The sequence below is a fragment of the Panicum virgatum genome, chromosome 1K (genome assembly GCF_016808335.1).
Source record: "Panicum virgatum strain AP13 chromosome 1K, P.virgatum_v5, whole genome shotgun sequence".
Lineage (NCBI taxonomy): Eukaryota > Viridiplantae > Streptophyta > Magnoliopsida > Poales > Poaceae > Panicum > Panicum virgatum.
The window spans coordinates 9,562,941-9,583,455 of record NC_053136.1 but is presented as its reverse complement, the minus strand read 5'-3'; the positions used below and the strand labels follow the sequence as shown (position 1 = coordinate 9,583,455).

General features: G+C 42.3%; 3 protein-coding genes across 5 annotated transcripts; all 3 read right to left on the bottom strand.

The window, feature by feature from the left end:
• Positions 1-6,113: 6,113 nt before the first annotated feature.
• Positions 6,114-12,962, bottom strand: LOC120688008 (ABC transporter A family member 10-like). Of its 2 annotated transcripts, XM_039970162.1 has the most exons (18): positions 12,797-12,962; positions 12,220-12,586; positions 12,012-12,097; positions 11,138-11,240; positions 10,750-10,869; positions 10,494-10,657; positions 10,057-10,215; positions 9,747-9,909; positions 9,387-9,512; positions 9,216-9,299; positions 8,740-9,107; positions 8,214-8,414; positions 7,880-7,989; positions 7,689-7,773; positions 7,207-7,335; positions 7,005-7,110; positions 6,762-6,850; positions 6,114-6,680 (listed from the first exon to the last, which is right to left on the bottom strand). In XM_039970162.1, exons 1-18 carry the CDS (start codon positions 12,944-12,946, stop codon positions 6,384-6,386), a joined length of 2,907 nt encoding a protein of 968 aa, XP_039826096.1. In that variant the 5' UTR covers positions 12,947-12,962; the 3' UTR covers positions 6,114-6,383. The 2 variants fall into 2 exon arrangements, with proteins under 2 accessions (XP_039826096.1, XP_039826167.1); XM_039970233.1 differs by lacking the exon at positions 6,114-6,680 and having other exon boundaries at positions 6,937-7,110.
• Positions 12,963-13,533: 571 nt separating this feature from the next.
• Positions 13,534-14,095, bottom strand: LOC120652354 (the record flags this gene model as incomplete). The annotated part of the gene is made up of 1 exon (XM_039930148.1): positions 13,534-14,095. A coding segment is annotated over one exon (324 nt), but the record flags the coding sequence as incomplete, so codon positions are not given.
• A 1,117-nt stretch (positions 14,096-15,212) lies between these two features.
• Positions 15,213-20,507, bottom strand: LOC120687874 (sterol 3-beta-glucosyltransferase UGT80B1-like). Of its 2 annotated transcripts, XM_039969988.1 has the most exons (15): positions 20,349-20,507; positions 20,130-20,201; positions 19,959-20,052; positions 19,710-19,867; positions 19,369-19,439; positions 19,127-19,208; positions 18,598-18,699; positions 18,437-18,492; positions 18,196-18,230; positions 17,878-18,088; positions 17,032-17,253; positions 16,900-16,959; positions 16,746-16,785; positions 15,722-15,943; positions 15,213-15,600 (listed from the first exon to the last, which is right to left on the bottom strand). In XM_039969988.1, exons 1-15 carry the CDS (start codon positions 20,421-20,423, stop codon positions 15,538-15,540), a joined length of 1,563 nt encoding a protein of 520 aa, XP_039825922.1. In that variant the 5' UTR covers positions 20,424-20,507; the 3' UTR covers positions 15,213-15,537. The 2 variants fall into 2 exon arrangements, with proteins under 2 accessions (XP_039825922.1, XP_039825995.1); XM_039970061.1 differs by lacking the exons at positions 19,127-19,208; positions 19,369-19,439.
• Between the last annotated feature and the right edge of the window lie 8 nt (positions 20,508-20,515).

Below are 20,515 nucleotides of genomic sequence, written 5' to 3'. Positions count from 1 at the left end.
TTCTCGAAGTGGTTCATCACCTACATCATCACAGGAGAAAACTTCCCCTTGGGAGCCATTAGTCTCATCAAACTCCACATCACAAGTTTCTTCAATCTTGCTTGTAGCACTATTGAATACTCGATATGCTTTGGAGTTTGATGAATAACCAATAAGAAAACCAACATCACATCTACTTTCAAACTTGCCTAGGTGCTTCCTTTTCTTGAAGATGTAGCATTTGCAACCAAACACCCGGAAGTAGGAGATGTTGGGCTTCCTCCCAATGAGAAGCTCATAGGGTGTCTTTCCCAAGAAGCGGTGAAGATAAACTCGGTTGGATGCATGGCATGCGGTGTTGATGGCTTCCGTCTAAAATCTTTGTGAGATTCCATAGTCATCCAACATTGCTCTTGCAAGTGTGATCAATGTCTTGTTCTTCCTCTCCACCACTCCATTTTGTTAGGGTGTGTATGTTGATGAAAACTCATGCTTGATCCCTAAGTCGTTGCAAAGCTCTTCTACTTGAGTGTTCCTAAACTCTGTGCCATTGTCACTCCGGACCTTCACAACACTTGACTCAAATTCATTTTGAGCTTCCTTGACAAAAATCTTGAAGATCCCCATAGTCTTGCTCTTGTCCTCTAAAAAGAAAGTCCAAGTATATCTAGAATAATCATCAACAATTACAAGACAATAGAGATTACCGCCAAGACTTTTGTAGGTGGTTGGCCCAAAGAGATCCATGTGTAGTAGCTCCAAGCTTCTTGATGTTGACAAATAAGCTTTCATGGGATGTGATGATGCAAATTGCTTCCCGGCTTGACAAGCACTACACAATTTGTTTTTGTCAAATGTAACATCTTTAACACCAACCACCATACCTCGTTTGAAGGCCTTCTTGAGTTAACTCATGCCAATATGAGCAATGCGGCGATGCCAAAGCCAACCCATGGAGTTCTTGGAGAAGAGACATGTCGCCAAGCTTGCATCATTAGATGAGAAGTCAACAAGGTAGATGTTACCATGTCGAAATCCTTTAAATATTAAGCTCTTGTCCTCCTTGCTTGTCACTACAATCTCACTATCACTAAAGGTGCATATTAGTCCTAAATCACAAAGTTGAGCAATAGATAACAAATTGAAACTAACCGACTCAACAAGCAACACATTAGAGATAGAGAGATCCTTAGTTATGGCTACCTTACCCAAACCTACCACTTTTCCTTTTGAGTTGTCACCAAAGGTGACATGTTCATAATCGTCCACATCTTCATCTAGTGAGGTGAACATCTTTACATAGCCGGTCATGTGTTGTGTACATCCGCTATCAAGCACCCAATGCTTGCCACCGACTTTGTAGTTCACCTACACACAAGTGAATCACTTTTGAGGTTTGGGAACCCATGCAAGTTTGGGTCCTTTGACATGAGTTACTAAAGCTTTAGGAACCCATAGTTGGCGTGGTAGCTTTCCCTTAATTTGAGTGCCAATAAACTTTGCCTTAACCTTGCCACTTTTAAGCTTACTTAACAAGAAATGATTTTTATTGAATTGAGACTTGTAATTAGGAGGCAAGGTAGGAGGTGGACGAGTGGGAATTGGACACTCCCTTGTGTGATGCCCGGTGACTTGGCAATGTTGACAATATGAGCCAACTTCCTTGTTGAAGCATGCCATGAGCTCCGGCGACTTGGGACAATTTTCCGGAGGGTTGGGAAATGATCCAAGTCCATTTGTCCCAAAGTGCCTTGCATTGTGGAAGAGAATCTCCTTATGCAAGTATTCTCCTCTTGTCACATTGAACATGCATTTGGTCATGCTTTCAAGTTCCTCCTCAAGTTGTTTCTCCCTATCATGGTTAGTCTTTGAACAAGAAGCAGAAGCATGATGACAAGTAATAGGGTGGGGCAACTCCACAAGATCATCACAAGAAGTAGCTATATTGACTTTGATGACTTTCTTTTGAGATTCTTTTAGTTCTTCATCCAAAGCATCAAAGGCAAGGTCAAGTTCTTGATATTTCATATTTAAATTGGCATAATCAAGCTTGAGCTTCTTGTTGCATGAAGTAAGTGACTTGTTAAGCACAACTACTTCCTCGTATTTAACATTTAATTCATCATGCTTAATAAGTAGCTTGTCATGCTCCTCTTTAAGTTGGTTGCTAGGAACAATGCTTGAATCATGAGTTTCTACTACCTCATTATGCCTAACAATCAACTCATTATTTGAGGTCTTAAGCTTGGCATATTCAATTTCAAGAACTTTACATTTTGATTTGTACTTCTTGATCACTTGTTGGTACTCATCTAGGATGTTTTGCACTTCAATAGGAGATAAGCAATGTTCACTTTCATCACTAGAGGAGTCATCATTATCGCTCACCTTGGAGTTACCTCTTGCCATGAAGCACATGGGTGGTGGAGGTAGAGGTGCCTCATCACCACCATCTTCATCATTATGCATGGCAATCCCCATAATCTTTTTATTTGATTCTTCATCACTTGAGTGATCCATTCTCCAAGGAAAGCCTTGACCTTCTCTTTTCTTGTAAAAGACCCTTTCTTCTTGTGGTCCTTCTTCTCATGACTTTTCTTTGAAGTCTTGTATTAATTGTCACCATCTTCTTGTTTCTTGTTGAGCTTTGAAGGCTCCGGACAATCATATGAGAGATGACCATATTTGCCACAATTGTAACAAACTTTCTTGACATTGTCTTTGCTCTTCCTGGTACGAAACTTGTTTTTCTTGGGGTCATAGTTGTACCCTCTCTTGTTCAACCTTGACATCATCTTGGAGGTCTTTCTCATGAGAAGTGCTAGCTCAACATCACCATCTTCATCACTTGAATCTTCATTAGCTTCATCTTCGCTTGAGCTTGGTGATGGAACTTTGCACTTGTTCTTTTTCTTGGACTTGTGATCACTCTTAGCTTTGAGTGCAAGATCTCTCTTGTCTTGCGGTGGATCAACTTCTCCCAAGAGGAACATCTCATGAGACCGAATCTTCCCAACAACATCACTTACTTCAAGCATTTCAAGATCCTTCTCATAGAGCAATGAGGTGACGATGTTGTACTTGGGTTTGTGTAGACAATGTAGGATCTTCCGGATGATGTCACTGTTAGACAAAGGAGAAATTTCAAGAGCATTAATGTCCTCAATAAGCACATTTAATCGAGCAAACATTTGTTCAACCAACTCATTTGGAAGCATTTTGAATTCAATAAGTTTTTCCTTAAGCACTTGATATTTTTCTTCACGAAGCTTTTTAGAGCCAACATAGATAGCTTCAAGTGCTTCCCAAATTTCATGAGAGGTCTTCTTGCTATGAACACGAGCAAAGATCTCCTCACTAAGAGCATCAAATAAAGCATTCTTCGCTCTAGCACCATATTTGACTTGATCCTCATTCCACGGACCAACAATAGGTTTTTCCGTGACCGCCCAAGCGATGGGATTTATAGCCTCAAGGTAACCCGCCATGCGAGCTTTCCAATAAGCATAATTTCTCCCATCGAGCTTGGGTGGACCACCACTTCCCCCGGCCATTCTCTAGGATTTTAAGCCTACAAAGAGAGCCCTTGCTCTGATACCAATTGAAAGGATCGTGGCCCAAGAAGGGGGGTTGAATTGGGACTTTTTCGAATTTCTAACTAGTCCTTAACCTAGACTAGTAATGCCCAATCTAAAAATTCGAAACCTAGTCACTAGAGCACGCTAGCAAAGGGTCCTTAGGTAGGTAAACACACTATCATGATCATTTTGCCTAGATGGATGCACACTAGCAAGATCAAATCCTAAGTAAGGGCTCACGCTAACAAGCAAGTTGTCCTAGTCAAACTACAAGCAAGAAAAGCAACAAAAGGAATTAAATGCTTGAAGTAAAAGTAAAGGACACGAGACAACCAGATTTTTTCCCGTGGTATCGATGAGTTGACGCTCCACCCTAATCCACATTGGAGCACCCACACAAGGGTATAGCTCGCTTGCTCCACCAAGAAGCAAGTGATCACTAAGAATGCTCATTCTCCATCTCCGGAACGGCGAGCTTCACACCGTGTACAAACTTCTCGTCTTGGGGCTCCCACAAACTCCAAGAGCTCACCAAGAACCTCCCGATCACCAAGACCGGCTAGGTGCCGTCAAACACCAAGAGTAACAAGCTCCTAAGCCTTCACTTGACCTACACTCAGTTGGCCCTAGCTCAAGCACACTTGCTACACTTGCAAAGGATGGATTCTTCAAGGTTGAAGCACAAACAAAATGCTAGATCTTCTCTTGTTTGCTCAAAGCACTTTCTCTTCTTCTCAAGGGTGGCCTCAAGTATTCAGGGTGTCAAAGGCAACTGAAATGAGCCATGGGGTGCCCTTATATAGAGTGGAAAGAGTTACATAGCCGTTGGAAGTCTACTGCAGAAAAACCGTGAGCACCGGAAGAACCGATGGGTGTCAGAGTTGAGGCGTCGGTTCAACCGGTCTCTCTGTGTCCAAGTTGTAGCCGTTGGGGTTCTGACACAGTGTCCAGGCTTGCTTCATTGCACCGGTGCATGCTCCGTAGGGGCATCGGTTCAACCGGTGCTAAAGAGGTTTACTGATCAATTCAAACAAGCTCTCTGGAACATAGGACTTCTAATGCACCGGTGCTTTGATTCCGAAGCGTCGGTTCAACCGGTGCTGAAGAGAAGTTGAAGTCCACCAAAACATGCTCTCTGGAACAAAGAACTTCCATTGCACCGGTGCTTATTTTTTTGACCATCGGTTCAACCGGTGCTAGACTTGATTTCTGTCTTCATCCAGAGAAGATAGACCGACAGGGCATCGGTCCTTCCGCCAAGCATCGGATGCTCCGATGCTAGGGCACCGGTTCAACCGGTGCTGCTGTTTTTCATTGTTTTCAGCTGAATTGACTTGGATTCGAATGTAACTTCGATTGTTTCTTCTTCCAAGTGTTGTGTTGACTTCTATTTACCATCTTGGGCTGTTTTAGAGCGAGTGTGCATGATTTCTAAGACCAACTCAATTTTGATCAAGCTACTAACTCATGAACCCCTCTTAATAGTACGGTCAAGAACTAAAAATTATAAACCCTATCTAAATCAAGTGTCATTCATCTCCTTGTGACACTTGAGATTAGAGAGGTCCTTAATCTTTGAAATTAAGTCCTTGGCACGCATGGTTGTTCCGAATTGAGGGGTCTCTTTTCGCATTTCATATGAGACTAAATTAATCATTAATTTTTCCTTCAAAACACACGTTAGTCGCATACGATTGTCATTAATCACCGAAACTTACCATTACATCTATCGGCCTAGATGCACTTCAATCATGAAACATTAAACATATGTACTGTGTTCAAATATCCAAGAACTAATAAATCTTTTTTTCTTTGCAATACGCGTGAGTGGGATCGTGGAAATCTGATCTCTAGAGCAGGCACTGCTCCCTTCGATTCCACTTCGACAGACATCTCGTTCTCAATAGTCAATCCCCCTTCTGTAGTTCACTCTACAAATTAAATATCTTCACATGCGAGTAGGTTGAAGCGGATAGAGCTCAACCTGACAGCTCTGCCGCATCTTGAGGAGCCTGCATGGCGGCCGTCTCCGGAGCTCGTGCTGGGAAGTCCTTGTCTGCTGCGTCGAGACCTTGCGCCAACCAGGAGTCCAGGATGCATGATGGCCACACCCGTAGACACGGAAAGCTGGGGCATTGAGGCTCCCGTGGTTGCTGCCCAGCACTGCTGCGGTTTCAACCTTTCTGTCAATCTCGCCTTCATTCATCGATGGAGGAGGTGAGGCAGGTGGATGATCAGGAAAGAGATGGAGTCATGGAGCACCTCTGCACTGTGGCCTGCAACCCGCGCATCCCATTCGCAGCGGTATCTTAGTCCTTCTTCCAATTATGATCTATTCTTTCTCCTCTGAATTCATTTCCTACAGCATGGGATTGGAGTTTGACTGTTTGAGCCGCACGAACAAGGAGATGAGCGCGGTACGAGGTGGAGTCGGAGGCAGATAGGAAGAGGAGCGTGTTACGAACAAGGAGATGAGTACGATACGAGGTGGAAGTAGGAGGCAGATAGGAAGAGGAGCGTTCGGACCCACATGTCATTGTTATAAGACGGACCAAAAGTCAAAGTACCGCAGAAATGGTCCGCTCTTTATAAGTAGGTAGGTATATATATAGATATTGTTTCACGGTATGTTATTCATCGTTCCAGCGATTATAAATTTCAATGTTCAATGGTCCCGTCTCCAATTCATGCGAGCCGTCCGATCTATATGCCTCTGGGGCCACCTCACCGTTTATTACCCCCTCCTTTGTTGCCAAGTCTGAATTCTCTGGTTCGTGTCCATGCAGGCACACGGCATTTGCCCCAGGGAGCAGTCAGGTACCCAGGTCAGGTCACAGTGGACATGTCACTGTCCTTGGCAACTCTGACGAAGACGTCCTCCAGCGTCGTGTCAGCCAGGCCCCAGGCGAGGATGCTCAGCCTGCTCTTCGCTTCCTCCATGGCCCGGAACACTTCAGAGATCTTCAACCCCTCCTTGGGCACCTCGAACTTCTGCGTCCCGGAGACGCGGTACACCCTGTTCGCCGCAGGCGAGATGGACCTTGCCAGCCTCTCGACCTCCTCCTCTTCGCCCGCCGGAGCTGTTACTGTGAGCACACATGAGCCTCCGTACCTGTCTTTCAGCTGAACATAGGGAATAGGGCGTCAGGATTTGAGATCAATGATCGTGTCTGAAAACATGACTAAAGGCATGTGTAAGTGTACTTCTTTAGAGCTCCCAATGCACTGCAAGCTACCATTGGTGATTATTCCTATCCGGTCGCATAAGACTTCAGCCTCTTCCATCGAATGCGCTGAAAATAGATTCAAGTATAATGTTTGATCATGTGATGTGAACTGGATGCAAATCCTTATAATTTAGTTCGAATCTGAATAAAACCATTAAAATTCTTGAAGCAATCCCTTAATCCAAAAAGACCCCTTTAAAGATGAAGTGAAGAGCTGTACTGGTGAGAATTATTGTCCGTTCCTGTTTGGCAGACTTGACAGCTTTCCATAGGTCTTTCCTAGAAGCTGGATCCAAACCAGAGCTTGGTTCATCCATATAAACAACCTGCAAAATGTTACAGATATATATTTTCACATCATGCACAAATATTGGACTTTTTCATAATTCTGAATCATGATCTCAGTTAATAGATAAGAATACCTTTGGGTCGCCAATTAGAGAGATAGCAACACTGAGGCGACGTTTCATGCCCCCACTGTATTTTCCTACAAGCTTATCAGCCACACCGCCAGCAAACAAACGCACGCTTCTCAAAGACTGTTCAATAGCCTGCAAACAACATATTGAAGTTGTTTCTGTTAGTCCCTTTTACAGGTTTTGCAACAAGATGAATTTAGTATCCACAAGTCAGAACACTAAAATGACTCAGAAATTTAATCTCATAATCTACTCTGGATGTATAGCGACTATTAGATTTGGATCTTGCATAGGATATTTCTATGTCTATATTGGTCAGCTCAGGGCAACTCAGTCCAATATGCAATATAATGGCGCATTTATATTAGAAGCTGTATATGGAATTGACTGGACGAAGTCAAGTGGTTAACAATGATGGAAATGGAATTCCGAACATTCATGCAAGGAAAAATGTCAAAATAAACAAGCACCGGTTCACAAATCACCTCAGCTAATGCTGTGCCCTTTAATTTCTTAAGCCTGCCATAGAACATCAGATGCTCTCGACCAGTGAGGGTTTCCCAGAGCAAGCTGCATGAGGTGATCCGAGAAAGAGGAACGTTATCAAAAGATTGCAACTGCAAATACTAACTGGAAAAGTAGTTCAGAAACATCTGTGTGAGATAGAATAGTTTACTCATCCTGTGGACAAACACCAATTCCTGCATAAATTCTGTCCATCTCCAAGCGTATGTCCATCCCTTCAATGTATGCAGTGCCAGACGTAGGTTTACTAAATCCAGTCAGCTGTTGAAAGTTTAAGAATACTTAAAGCTTAATAACATAGTAATAGTATAAATGATGGATAACCTACATGTACAACAGCTAAAATCTGTTAGCAGAAAATTCTGGAATTCAGTTGAATTATTACATCAACACACAAACATGATTTCTCATATAAATGATGGTCACCATGTGGAGACATGCTTTGCATACCACATTATTAAATCTAGTCCCATATTTAAACTTACCATGTTAATAAGAGTGGTCTTCCCAGCACCGTTTGGACCAAGAACACCGAGACACTGCCCACGTGACATGGAAATTGATATCCCTCTGACTGCAATTTTATCTACATTTCCATCTTGTCCACGGTACACTTTCTTGAGGTTATCACATATGACTGAATAACCACTACTTGGTTCTTGTAAGAGTTGCTCAACTACCTCTCGCTGGAAAGAAAGGCGAAAAAGTTAAATCGATATATATGTTCCCCACAAAGAGATAAGAGAGACTAATATTATTTATATATTAAATATTTTAAGCGGGCATTCTATTCTTCTAATAAAATTGAAGCAATGCGCTTGCCTTACTTTACAAAAATATGTATAATAAGTTTCCAACATTTAAGCAAATTCTAGTTACTCCTCAAATATTAACTCCAAAAATTTTCTATGCATGGTGACTTTTGAGGCTGTAGATTAGTGAGCGCTGATATCTCAACAAACTCTTGAAGTTGATGAAACTGAGTGTACAGCAGAAGAGAGCAGAGCACACCTCTTTAATAACATCTGTTCTCTCCATTTCAACAGAAGCTCTGTACTCCTGAAGCTGTGTGTTCTGCTGCTGAGCAGCTTGAAAACGACTCCCGTCTATGCGGGTGCGCACAAGTACTGCTACTTTTCTCATTACATTTTTTAAGGAACCAAAGTGATCCAAATAGAATGCAGATAAAAGGAATAGGAACCATTCAAGTATCATTATGGTTAGCACACCTGCCAATCCATTTTGGGGATCCCTCATGTCTATCCACTGAATCCCAGGGGAGTTCATATATTTCCCAACCAGTACAGATTGTGAGAATTCATAGACAATTCGGTACAAAGAAAATGCAGGTAAAAGTTCCATAAGTGTGATCCAGCTTCCTTGTAATGAAAGAAAAACAGATCACACACAACTTATTGGAAAAGAGAAATAAACCTTTAATTGATTTCATTGAGATATAGGTAATGAACTAGCACAGTAGTACTAACTTGAGAGGAAAACATCTTCAACATATGATCTGAACAAAAATTCTGACAAAAGGCCAGACACAATTATGTATAAATATCCTGTCACTGCATCAAGAGATGTCAAATAATCAGTGTAGATACTCCACGTTTTCTTATAAAGTGGACATATTGCACACATTTATGGACACATACCAGTAGCTGTCCTCACACTAGAGAAGTATGTTGCCATAAGAAATGCAAATGAAATTTGCAAGTTCATGTAAGCAAAATAAAATAAAAACTGTACTCCATAGCTATTCTGACGGAAGAAACTTAAACCTGAAAGAGAGGTTGGATTACGGTTAGGTCGTTTCCAATTTGCTGTAGTAACATGAGACTCCTTTCATTTCAAATAAAAATATAAAATAAAACATCAACAAATTGTGGTAACCAAGTCAATAACTAACTGAAACTGGTGCAGTGTCAATGTTTACATGGCAGAGTCACTATAAATTCAACCTTAATTCCATTTTAATGATTGTAAGTCCATTACTTAAGAGTAACTTATCATACCAAGGACAGAACCAAATAGCATGAACGACAGCACATAAAGCAGCGACAATAGTATAAAATAGCAATATGATATAGTCCAATATGGCAAATCTCCAATGCCATGCATCTTCATCATTATCCTTAGCTTATTTTGCCTCTCGTACACAATATTTGTCAAAATTACCTGCAGAGCCAACTCAGTCTTAATGAGCTATGAAAAATATTTATAACTACTACGATTATTTGCCTATAGAAGTGAAAAGAAATATATCAGACTATTCAGATGAAAGAGAGATATACAGACAAAAATACACAAAAAATTATTTCATACCGGAAAAAGAAGCTCCATAGTCCATACAAATGGCAGTTGTCCTACATATGGAGAGAGATCAAACTGGCCCTGATGTATAGCTGCTCTCGGCATTCCTTTGACAAAATCAAACGACATCTTGAGACCATTTCCTCTTAAGTAAAGGTATGCATTTGAGGCCTGAAAATTTTGAAACTCTATGAAGTACAAAATAATGGTGAAAGCCCCGTTCTCATGAGTTGTTCGAGTAAAATAATGATGAAAGGGTACCACAAATAATTTGACTTTAAAAAGAGCTTGCATAGACAATGTCTGTATAATGAAGAATCAAGAATGACATGTGAGTGAGAATTAACAAATTTGTAGAAGACTAAAATACACAGATAAAATAAAATGAAGGAAGGTTTTCTAAAGAGAGAATTTATTATATTTCTCTCAGTTGAGAAGAGCTATATTACCATATTAGCTAATCGTGGAACTTGAACCGTACGAAGTCTTTCCACTGGTTCTCCTTGATCAAGGATAGGGACTTCTACGCCATAAAAGACATAATAGTTGTTTGATGAGTTATATGAGATGATTAAATTGAAGGTTCCCTGGTCAGAACTTAAGAAGTCATATGCTGCACGTAGATGGACCACTATTAGATGTTAATGAACAGTAGGTTAGCATAAATAATGATGTAAAGCATAAAGTTGGAAAAAAAAATATGACCTGCAGCAATTTCTTCAGTCTTATTCTTATTATTCCCTTGGTAATAACCTCTATATAATTCATCGTTAATGAGCCACGAACTGTCACGCCAGAGCATTGATCCTTCTGTGCATCGTACATCTATTCTAGGATTTGGTAAGCATTAGAATAAGTGAAATGCAGTAGCATTGAAAAATATGAAGACAGGAAATTTTCTTTTGATTTTATTTATCATTTTGCTATGTACTTAAAGTCCAGATTAATCTGAAATATCTATGACAGAATCAACAATAGATGATCCACTGTCACTGCAACGTGCAACCTTTAAGCTTTTTCTTAGTTGAACCCAGTATGTTTATCGTCAGTGAGCAGAGCAATGCAGAATTTGACCTTGCACGGAGATATTTACCTTGATTCGTGATTTCATTGCCAGTTTGAAATGGATAAGAAAGCGTCAGGTTCGGGATGCACTTGTTCTGAAGAAAGCTTTCCCCAGAAAATTCATCAGTTGCCTGCAAATTTTCAAACATCACACAGTGCTCGAACAAGAAGTTGCAGCAGTGGTCTATTGCTCGGGCTCGAGTCCTCGCCCAAGTAACTCCAGCCACTTAAGTGTTTATGGTCTAGTGTTCCCAGTCTTGTTGTTTTTGGTTTTAAGAGTAAGTTAGTTTGTCAGTAAGAAGGGTGGATTACATGCCCTTTATATCTGTAACGTTCTGAGGTTCTTTATCCCTATTTTCTTCTTAGATCCTGTTTGTTTCAAGGGAGCTTATAATAAACCCCCAAATAAGCTCCAAATAAGCCTTTTAGCTTCCAAACACTACGGCTTATGAATTCAAAAAAAAACACCAGGGCTTATTAGAGAGGCTTATTTTAAGCACCCCATAAGCCCATAAGCACAATAAGGGTGTGTGTTTATCGTGCTTATTCGCTGATGGGGCCCACCGGATACTCCCAGCAAGTTCCCCTTTTCCACCCCATACCCCTCCAACTCTATCTGGTTTAAAAGTGGTTTGCAACATTGATTAGGGGTAAAACTGGCAGGAAAAATATGGGTGCTTATTTTAAGCATACAACTTCAAACAGGTCTGATGTTTATTTTAAGCCCATTACGACTGGGTGCTTATTGGCTTAAAATAAACCTCCACTTCCCAAATAGACTCTTAACATATCGGTGTTCTCCTGTGCGTTCGAGAAAAAATTGCTCGAACAACAAGGATCGCATTAATTGAGAACCCAAACTCCCAATATTTGAACAGAGAACCCAAAGATCAAAAACCTACCAGAACAAAATCAGATAACCCGGAAACATCGCCCGACAGGTTCACCGAAGCATCATGAACAGGGAAGAACATGTAATCCATCACACCTTCATCAAGGTGAAACGAGGTTAGTATTTCAGAAACGGAGAAACCACTTACCTGCAAACTTGCACTACAGAGTACAGACCTTGTGGCTGCACTGGAAGGAACAGGCGAACAACACACTTACTTGCCACGAACGACTGGTTGCCGCCGGTCACGAGGAACGTCGCCGGGCAAGACCCTCCGGCTCTGCACGACGCGTCCGGGAGGTCGGTGAACGGGAAGAGCCCGTCTCCGACCGCCCGGTACTTGGGCGGCGGGATCTGCAGGAGCGGGGGCCATCTGGGCGCGCGCGGCAGCGGGCACTCGTCCGGGCAGCTCAAGCCCCCCACCGCGTTCTCGTCGACGGTGACGTTGCTGCACCCGCGGCAGTCGAAGCGGTTGAAGGCCTCCGGCGGCGTCGCGCGGTTGATGGCGATCTGCAGGCCGCCGATGACGGAGCAGAGGAGCAGCGGGAACAGGACCAGGCAGCAGTTGGTCTTGCAGGCGCGCCGCTGCGAGAATCAAGCGTCGAGATGATGAGTGATCTTGGAATGAAGCAATTTTGCAAAGAAATAGCGTGAGAATCAGGAATTCCCATCTATGATGAGAGAAAAATTGAATCTTCGTGCAACCTCCAAATTGAAACCAAGGATCAACCAAGTTTAAAGGTCAGATATGAAAGGATTTTGAAAAGAAGCTGGAGATGGAAGCGGCGCCTTCACCTGGATCACAAGGTTTTTCCTGAAGAGAGCATTGGTTTGGTCGAGACGGCTCGCGCCCATCGCGCTTGGAGGGAGAAGCCGAAAGAGATGCTGAACTCCGGTGAGGAAACTGGCTTTGAGCTTGGCGGGTAATGCTAGCAGTTTTGGCATCCACTGGACCACCACGCTCTGGCATTGTGCAGCCGGCCGGCCGTACGGAATGCCGGTTTTGCCCTTGGGTTTTGTCGTGGCCGTCACGGTCGAGGAGGCACATCCTCGGTCTTCCCGTGGACCCGTGGTCAAGTCTGAGCGATTTTGTGCAGAACGTCAATGTCAAACCACAAGTTGGAGATAGCAGTGGTTTCTGTCGCAAAAAAAAAAAAGATAAGGATAGGTTTCAGGTTCACATTTTCATTGTATTCAAATGACCCTCTCTTGGTTTTCTTGAGGAACTATGGTAGAGCATCAGACAAAATCAGCAAGCACAGCCAACCTCTGACATGTCACTATCATAGGACTAATTAAATTCAGTTCAACCCAACCGGTAGTCTACAAATGATTGGAAATAGTGAATGGGCTTCGAACTGATCCATAGTCTCGGTATTCCCGTTTCAAAAAAAAAGAAAAAGAAAAACAGTCTCTGTAATTCATGACCTCAGACTCAACATGTTCCCAGTGGCGTTCTGGATTACTTTGGTTGTGTTTGCACAAGGAGCACGCCAAAAATGAAACAAACCGCATGAACGGACCGGTGAAGTAGGTGAATTTACGAAAAATTTATCCATTTGGTTTTCATGTTGGTACACCAGATATTGCCAAATTTAAACTGAAGAACACAAATTCCACATGGCAACTGGATTAATTATTTGCCACCAATGCGTGGGCAGATTATGAGGAGCGTCCATAAAGGAAACGGAGCACACGAATTTCACGACACGCGTTACGTGTATACAGGCGTCGTCTCGTCTCACGTTGGCCGCCTCCCTCTCCGGCTCCTCACCAGCCGAGCGCCGCCGGCACGGCGCGGCCGGGGCGGGCGGGCGCGACGAGGTTGCCGGCGGGGTCGTAGTTGATGACGCCGGAGAAGTCCGGGAGCTGGCACTTGCCGCCCATGAGGATGCCCTTCTGCCAGACGCACGGCGACGCCTCGCCGCCGCCGGGCTGCACCTGGTGCACGGCCGCGATCACGGGCTCCGTGCGCCGCCGGCTCACGCTCGTCAGCGCGCGCCGCAGCCGCCCCGCGCCAGGCGCCGAGTGCGACGCGCACAGCGCCAGCGCCAGCGCGCACAGCGCCAGGAACGCCGCCACGGCCGCCACCGCCGCGGCGCCGGGGTGGTGGCCGCCGCCGGACGCCGCCGCTGCGATCGCGTGCAGGTGCAGCGCGAGGTGGCGCGCCATGGTTTGCGTCCCGGAATCCCGGAAGTGTTCTTCTGATTGATCAGGTGAGCTGACTACTGAGATGGTGAATGCTGCTGAATTCTGCTGCGTTGGAGCGCTCTGGGTTTGTTGAATATGAATATATAGGGACAAGCCATTGAAGCCAGATTTCCCAGGCTTCTTCGGGAGTAGTTTACTTGCTCTGTCAGTCAAGAGCTGCGTTGCGTGGAGTTGGTGATGGCGCCAAGACTTGGTTGCTGTGTTGGGAGAGTGGTTTGCTAGCTCTGCAAGTTCTAACTTCCCCAGGTCTTTTGAGTCCTAACTGAACCATTCTGCTTCAAAGCCTTGCAAAATTCAGTTGACTTTCTGAAGCAATTTGAAGCTTTGAGCAAATCCTTAAAAATTGACTGCAGCTTGCAACATCTGCTGTTAGGCATATTTTGCGTGTGATGATGAAGGGATGAAAAATGTCAGTCTGGATCAGTTGATATGATGAGATAGACAACCAATTCCTGACCCAGTTGATATCACTGGGTCAGAAATAGAGGAATAATTTGTCTTTATTTTTCTTTTCCGATAACCAGTGAAAACTTGCAGAAAGTCATGCATTTGCTTCATGTTTCATGGCACTATTATTCCATTTCCAATCAAGAAACGTAGGAATCAAACTTTTTCTCCAAAACTGACACAAGAAACGTTCCATTGCTTTCATATTGCACACATTGATTAGGGCATAAACACAAATTATAAGGGTGCTTGTAATTTTACTTTTACATCATCTGGTGCTGCTCTGTACTAGTATGTCACACAGTTATTGCAGCCAGGGTTCACAAAACCGGTCCGGCCCGGTTCCGGTTTGGGCCGGTACCAAACCGGCCCAAATTCAAAATTCAAATTTGAATTCAAAAAAAATAAAAAAATTCTAAAAATACTTCTAGCTGCGACGAATCTAATAGTGTCAAATTTTCTCAAAAATTCGTTCATTTAATATAGTTTGCGGGGATTTGAAGTTAAATAAAAAAAACGTGCATATAAAAGTATACAAATACAATGTAAAAGTAGGACAAAAGAGGGTTTGAGGGTTCATTTAGGCTAAAATATGTTATACAAACATTTATTTAGTATACTTTGCGGGCATTTGAATTTAAACCAAAAAAGAAAAAAAAAATTGACCAGTCAAACCAGTTACCAGTCAAACCGGCCAGTAAACCGGTCAAACCAACCGGTAAACCAGTCGGAACCGGTTGAACATGCGATTTTGAATTTGAATTTGAATTTGAATTTGACCGGTTTCCACCGGTTTCCGGCCAAACCGGTCTGGTATACCGGTACCGGACCCCGCCGGTTTGACCGGACCGGTCGGTAAATTAAACCCTAATTGCAGCTCAGGTTTGACCCTGAATCAACACTCTTTCCTTCAAGATCCTTAGGGCTTCTCCAATCCCATCCTAGGCACAATAGCAAAGTGAAAAATAATAAGTTTTTGACTTCTTTGATAAGACAATAAATGCTGACCGATGTGGCTATATCATTGGTCAGTGGTTGTAGAGTTCCATTGAGACAATGCACCTCAAAAGAAAGCCTGTCGGCAATACTGGTCGCCTGAGCTTTAATTTCTGGAAACAACGCTGATTTGATGGCTCCACGTAGCACCTCTGCAGCATTGTGAATGCTCGAGGGGTCATCATTATCTGGGATTAGATGTTGTCTTTGTAGGGGTGCAGGCGCCACTCCTAACCAGTGTAGCCTCTCTGCCCAGTAAAATTGGTCCAGCAGGAAAGGGCATACTACCTGCATATCAGGATTGTTCAGTACAATGACTACATCAAAAACAAACCGTAATATCATTGAACAGATGAACGGTGAAGAAAATGCAGAATCTGGGAAATGTCATATAAATTAGCATCAGAACTTCAGTTTTAGTATAGATTAGCACGCATAATGCTTCTTCTTGGAAACAGCATATGAAATGTTGCATGCTGAAGAGTTTTAACTACTTCCATCTCAAAGATAAAAAAATGCCCAAAACTAATGCCAGCTGCTTTCTATATCAGAACTTTCAGTGCCTTGAATAAGGAAAAGTTGATGTAATAAGGTGCACTAGAGCCCCTTAATGGGAGATCGACACTCCTAGGACACTGCAAGGTTCCAATACTTCAATGGCTCATTTACTTATAAGATGGGTATAGATCATTCTTCATGATAAGATGGGTACAAATTGTTCTTCATGATCAAGGGTGAAATGATGTTAGTGTATCAGAGAACTGTCATGTATTTCAGAAAACAGATGCCATCATGATGATGGCTTGCAGAAGGTAAAACTTTTTAATTTTGAATTATAAGTACCAGTCCCAAGTCCCCAGCAGAACAATCGTGTTTTTTGGTTCTGCACATGGCATGGTTGAGACTTGAGAACTAGCAAATGACATGCATAGACTATTAGTTGTCACAACTCACAACTCAGGATGGCCACGAATGAATGAACTGTACAGATACATCTAAGTATCACCAGTGTAGAACAAGAAAAAGAAAAGAGCCGCAGAAAAACAAAGCATCAAATATGGTGAAGCTATATAGAAAGTGTTGTTGTCACCTGAGGGATTCCAGCAAGTAGTGCTGCAGCTGTAGATCCACTGGTATCAAAACAACAAAAACATTAAAAAAAGCTTTTTTTGTGGAACCAGCAATACCATTTAAGCTTTGGAATCAGACACTTGGACACTGAGAAAATTGTGGCCTCTGTTTACCTGCCAGCATGGTGAATAGCGACTGCACATCTAGGAAAAAGCCAGCTGTATGGTATTGATCTGAAAGGCGATATCATTTACCAACAATTTCAAATGACATGACAGCATATGACGTCACTCTAGTATACTCACCCGGAAAAGCAGAAAAGCCGATCGTTAAAAAGGAGAGTGCTATCATCACTCAGAGAAGATGCCTCCGCCTCACTTGATTTGGGTGCCGAAGAAGCAATAGATTGGATTGCAGAATCCAATGGCTGGTATCCAGATGAGAAAAGTATGAATCTGTAGTCCGTCGACTCTATGGCAGCTTTAAGCACCATTAGAAATGCTTTAGGATTTCTAAGAAAACCCATGCTGCAGCAGATTGGTATCATGAAAGGAATTTTGTAAGAAAATTTTGAAGCAAAACCCACGCTTTAGGATTTCTAAGAAAACTTTGAAAGTTAAATGGCAAAAAAATAATTCCTAAAAACATATAATGTAAATACCAAAAATTAAGCTAGAATGCAACATGTTCTGCAAAGTGCAAAGCCATGTCCAAAACTTTATATTAACAGCCATATGTACAAGGAAAATAAGGCAAGGAGAGCTTATCAACTTAGGTTATGAATAATCTACATACTCTGATATTTTTTTTACTTTATATGCTACTTGAAAAGACTAGCTGATGGGTGGTTGGTCCTACAGTTCTATTCTATGCCACACCCCAGAGGATTTTCTGTGCATTGATTTTTTTCATGCATTGATGCATGTATGTATGCATGGTGGATCCTTTGAAATAACTGTACTGAAGTGGTCAGGTCGAAATAACAATATGTAATTTTAATGTTTAAAAATAATATTTGTGATCGACGAATAGCTCAATGAGTATAATCATAATTTCAATCTGTATTTATTGGAGATTCATTGCAATGCACAGGAAGCAGGCTAATAGAGTAAAAGTTACCAATACAAATGCATATCTGACAAGAAACACACCTACCAATGGAACTTAATCCTACAAATACAGGCCTTGATGAATAGGAGTTCCCCACAAGGAAGTGTTCCATGGAAGAATGTTTTGCGCACAAAACACTCCCAAGTGAAGAATTCATATTTCTAGACAACTCCAAGCATTTGTCACAAGAAAATTGCCAAGCCGTAGGAAGAAACCAAAAGCCACAAGCATGAGCACTGGATGGCCAATATCCTGTCATGACATTATGTAAATATTATTGAAACTAGATACATATAAGATCTGAATAAGTATAAACATCTAAAAGCATTTTAGACATGTGGGAGGCCATCAGAGCTCACCTGGGCACTCCACAATTTCTTTGCTGAAACCGTACCTGAACAAAAACCAAGCAAGTCATTCATCCAGTATAGACAAAGAATTGTTTGTTACTCTTCAATTATTTACCATCTCACAAAAAAACCCATTTTAAAGTTTCCTGTTTAAGTACCTCAGAGATTGTAACATACAAAGGTGGATTAACTTCCTTATTCTCTTACAAGGCATAGGCTTCATATTTATCATCAAGGTTATGGTACTTACAGCAACAACGTTGACTCCTCGCGCATATGCCACAAAGGAAGATTAGTCACTGGATCCTGCAGTTACCAACAAAAAGAAAAAAGCTGACTTCAGTAAAGTTCCAGTGATTTAAACAGGATCACAAACATAAAAAAATAATTCTAATAGATAATTCTACCCACTGTGAAAGGAATAGGGCTAAGATTTAAACAATTGCTTCTCCACGATCCCCAACTTTCCGTAAAGAGTGCCCACATCCAGTGGATAATGTCTGTCCAGCTGACCTGCCATTGTTTTACAATATGATTTTATTTTTCTCCGTCAATATTTTAGGGCATACAAAATTATTCGCACATTTCAGGCTTTACCATATAAGAATACAAAATGCCTAGGCTGGAGAGCTAGTGATAGAACAGAAATGGCACAACCCATGAGGATGGCAAACCAGATGAACAATAAGTGCTTGCTGTCAACTGGATGAATTGGTCTATTGTATATTGTTCTATAACAATGGCACCATTGAAAATTAAGAAAACAATAATAGTTATGAAACTATGTCTCTAGCAGATGAGTCACCGTATCCAAACACTGTGGCAGATAAGTTAAATAGAGTATCAAATTAAAAAACTGTTTGCAAGCTCTGAAACTGGCCAACCCAAAGAGAAGAAAGATTCAAGATGTAAAACATTGTTATGAGGGATCATTCTGTACCGTATTTGTGGGAGCTTCTTGGAAGTACTTGTACAGTAGAGGAAAATTATGTTTAAATTGGTGGTGGAATGATGAAGGAGCACTGAATTAAAAAAAAACAAGTACCAGCATATAAAATTGTTGGAAATAAGGCCACTAAATTATAGACACATATATAAAGACCAGTAGAAGTTAGATAATCCTCTAATGAAATAATATAAACAGCATCTGTGTGAAATTGAAATCAATGTAGCCCAGTTTACCTATATGGAACAAAATAGGGAGCAGCAATGATGCACTTAACTTGGAACAGTTCTGCAAGGTGCCAGCCTTCCTAAATCATGAGATGATTCATATTATGACAGCATCAATGCATATTGTTGCTGAATTAGGTTAATATCGATGATTCTGAATTCCTATGTATCAAACTGGTCGCTTTATTTTGTCAAGGATATGTCAACTTCCATCCTTTATGGAAAAAATCCACAATTTTCAATGTGCGTTGCGCAAAACTTTTAATTGAACAGAATATTTTGAAGGAAATAATAGATCTGAATGTCATACAAGTCCAACTGATACATGAATAAAGATATTAATTACTTACCAAAGCAAAGAAATTGATGACAATAAAATCCCCATTAATGCTTGGATCATCTCCAAAAACCTCTTCCAGAGAAGACAAACATTCTTTCCTATGCTCCACCTGAATGACCATTTTCCGTGACGAAAACGACTCATCCCCATGATTTGATTGAGAACCACCTAAGAAAGATGGCAGCATGAACAATCTTTTTCTTTTTGCAGGAAATAACTACTAGACCCCATGTATTTCGATTAACCTCCTGGCACTTACATGAGATATTCTCAACCTGTTCGGCGGCAAGGACAGGTGGGCTTGACACAGGCATGCATCTAACGTTGCTGGCTGCTAGATGTCCTGCCAAACTCTGCACCAAGTCCATTACATTAGTCACATGAAGTAAACCCAAGTTCGAAAACTGCTCCCCTTTTCCAAGCTTCTTACCCGGTGCGCTGAATGGGTGATGAACACCACAGCATACTGCTGTTGGTCACGCGCAAAAGCGGCAGCAAGCGCCTGCAGAAGGCAAAAGCAAACGGAATCAAATGGAAAGCACAGCGCTGCAAACCGATTCGATCCCATGCGCTTTATTCAGACTCTCAGAGCAGTATCGCCTCCCGAAGTCAGCTGGGAGAGGAGAGAAAGGAGGAGATAGAATCATACTGCGACGGGGAAGACGTCGCCTCGGGTGCCGAAGGCCATGAAGACGGCGCGAGGCCGGCCGCCGCCGCCAGCCATCGTCGGGGACCTCGCGCGTGTTCCGGAGGTAGGCGATGCGGGGCCAGCGAGATGGGCCGGGCGGTAGGCAGGCGCGGGGGTGTGGGCCGGCT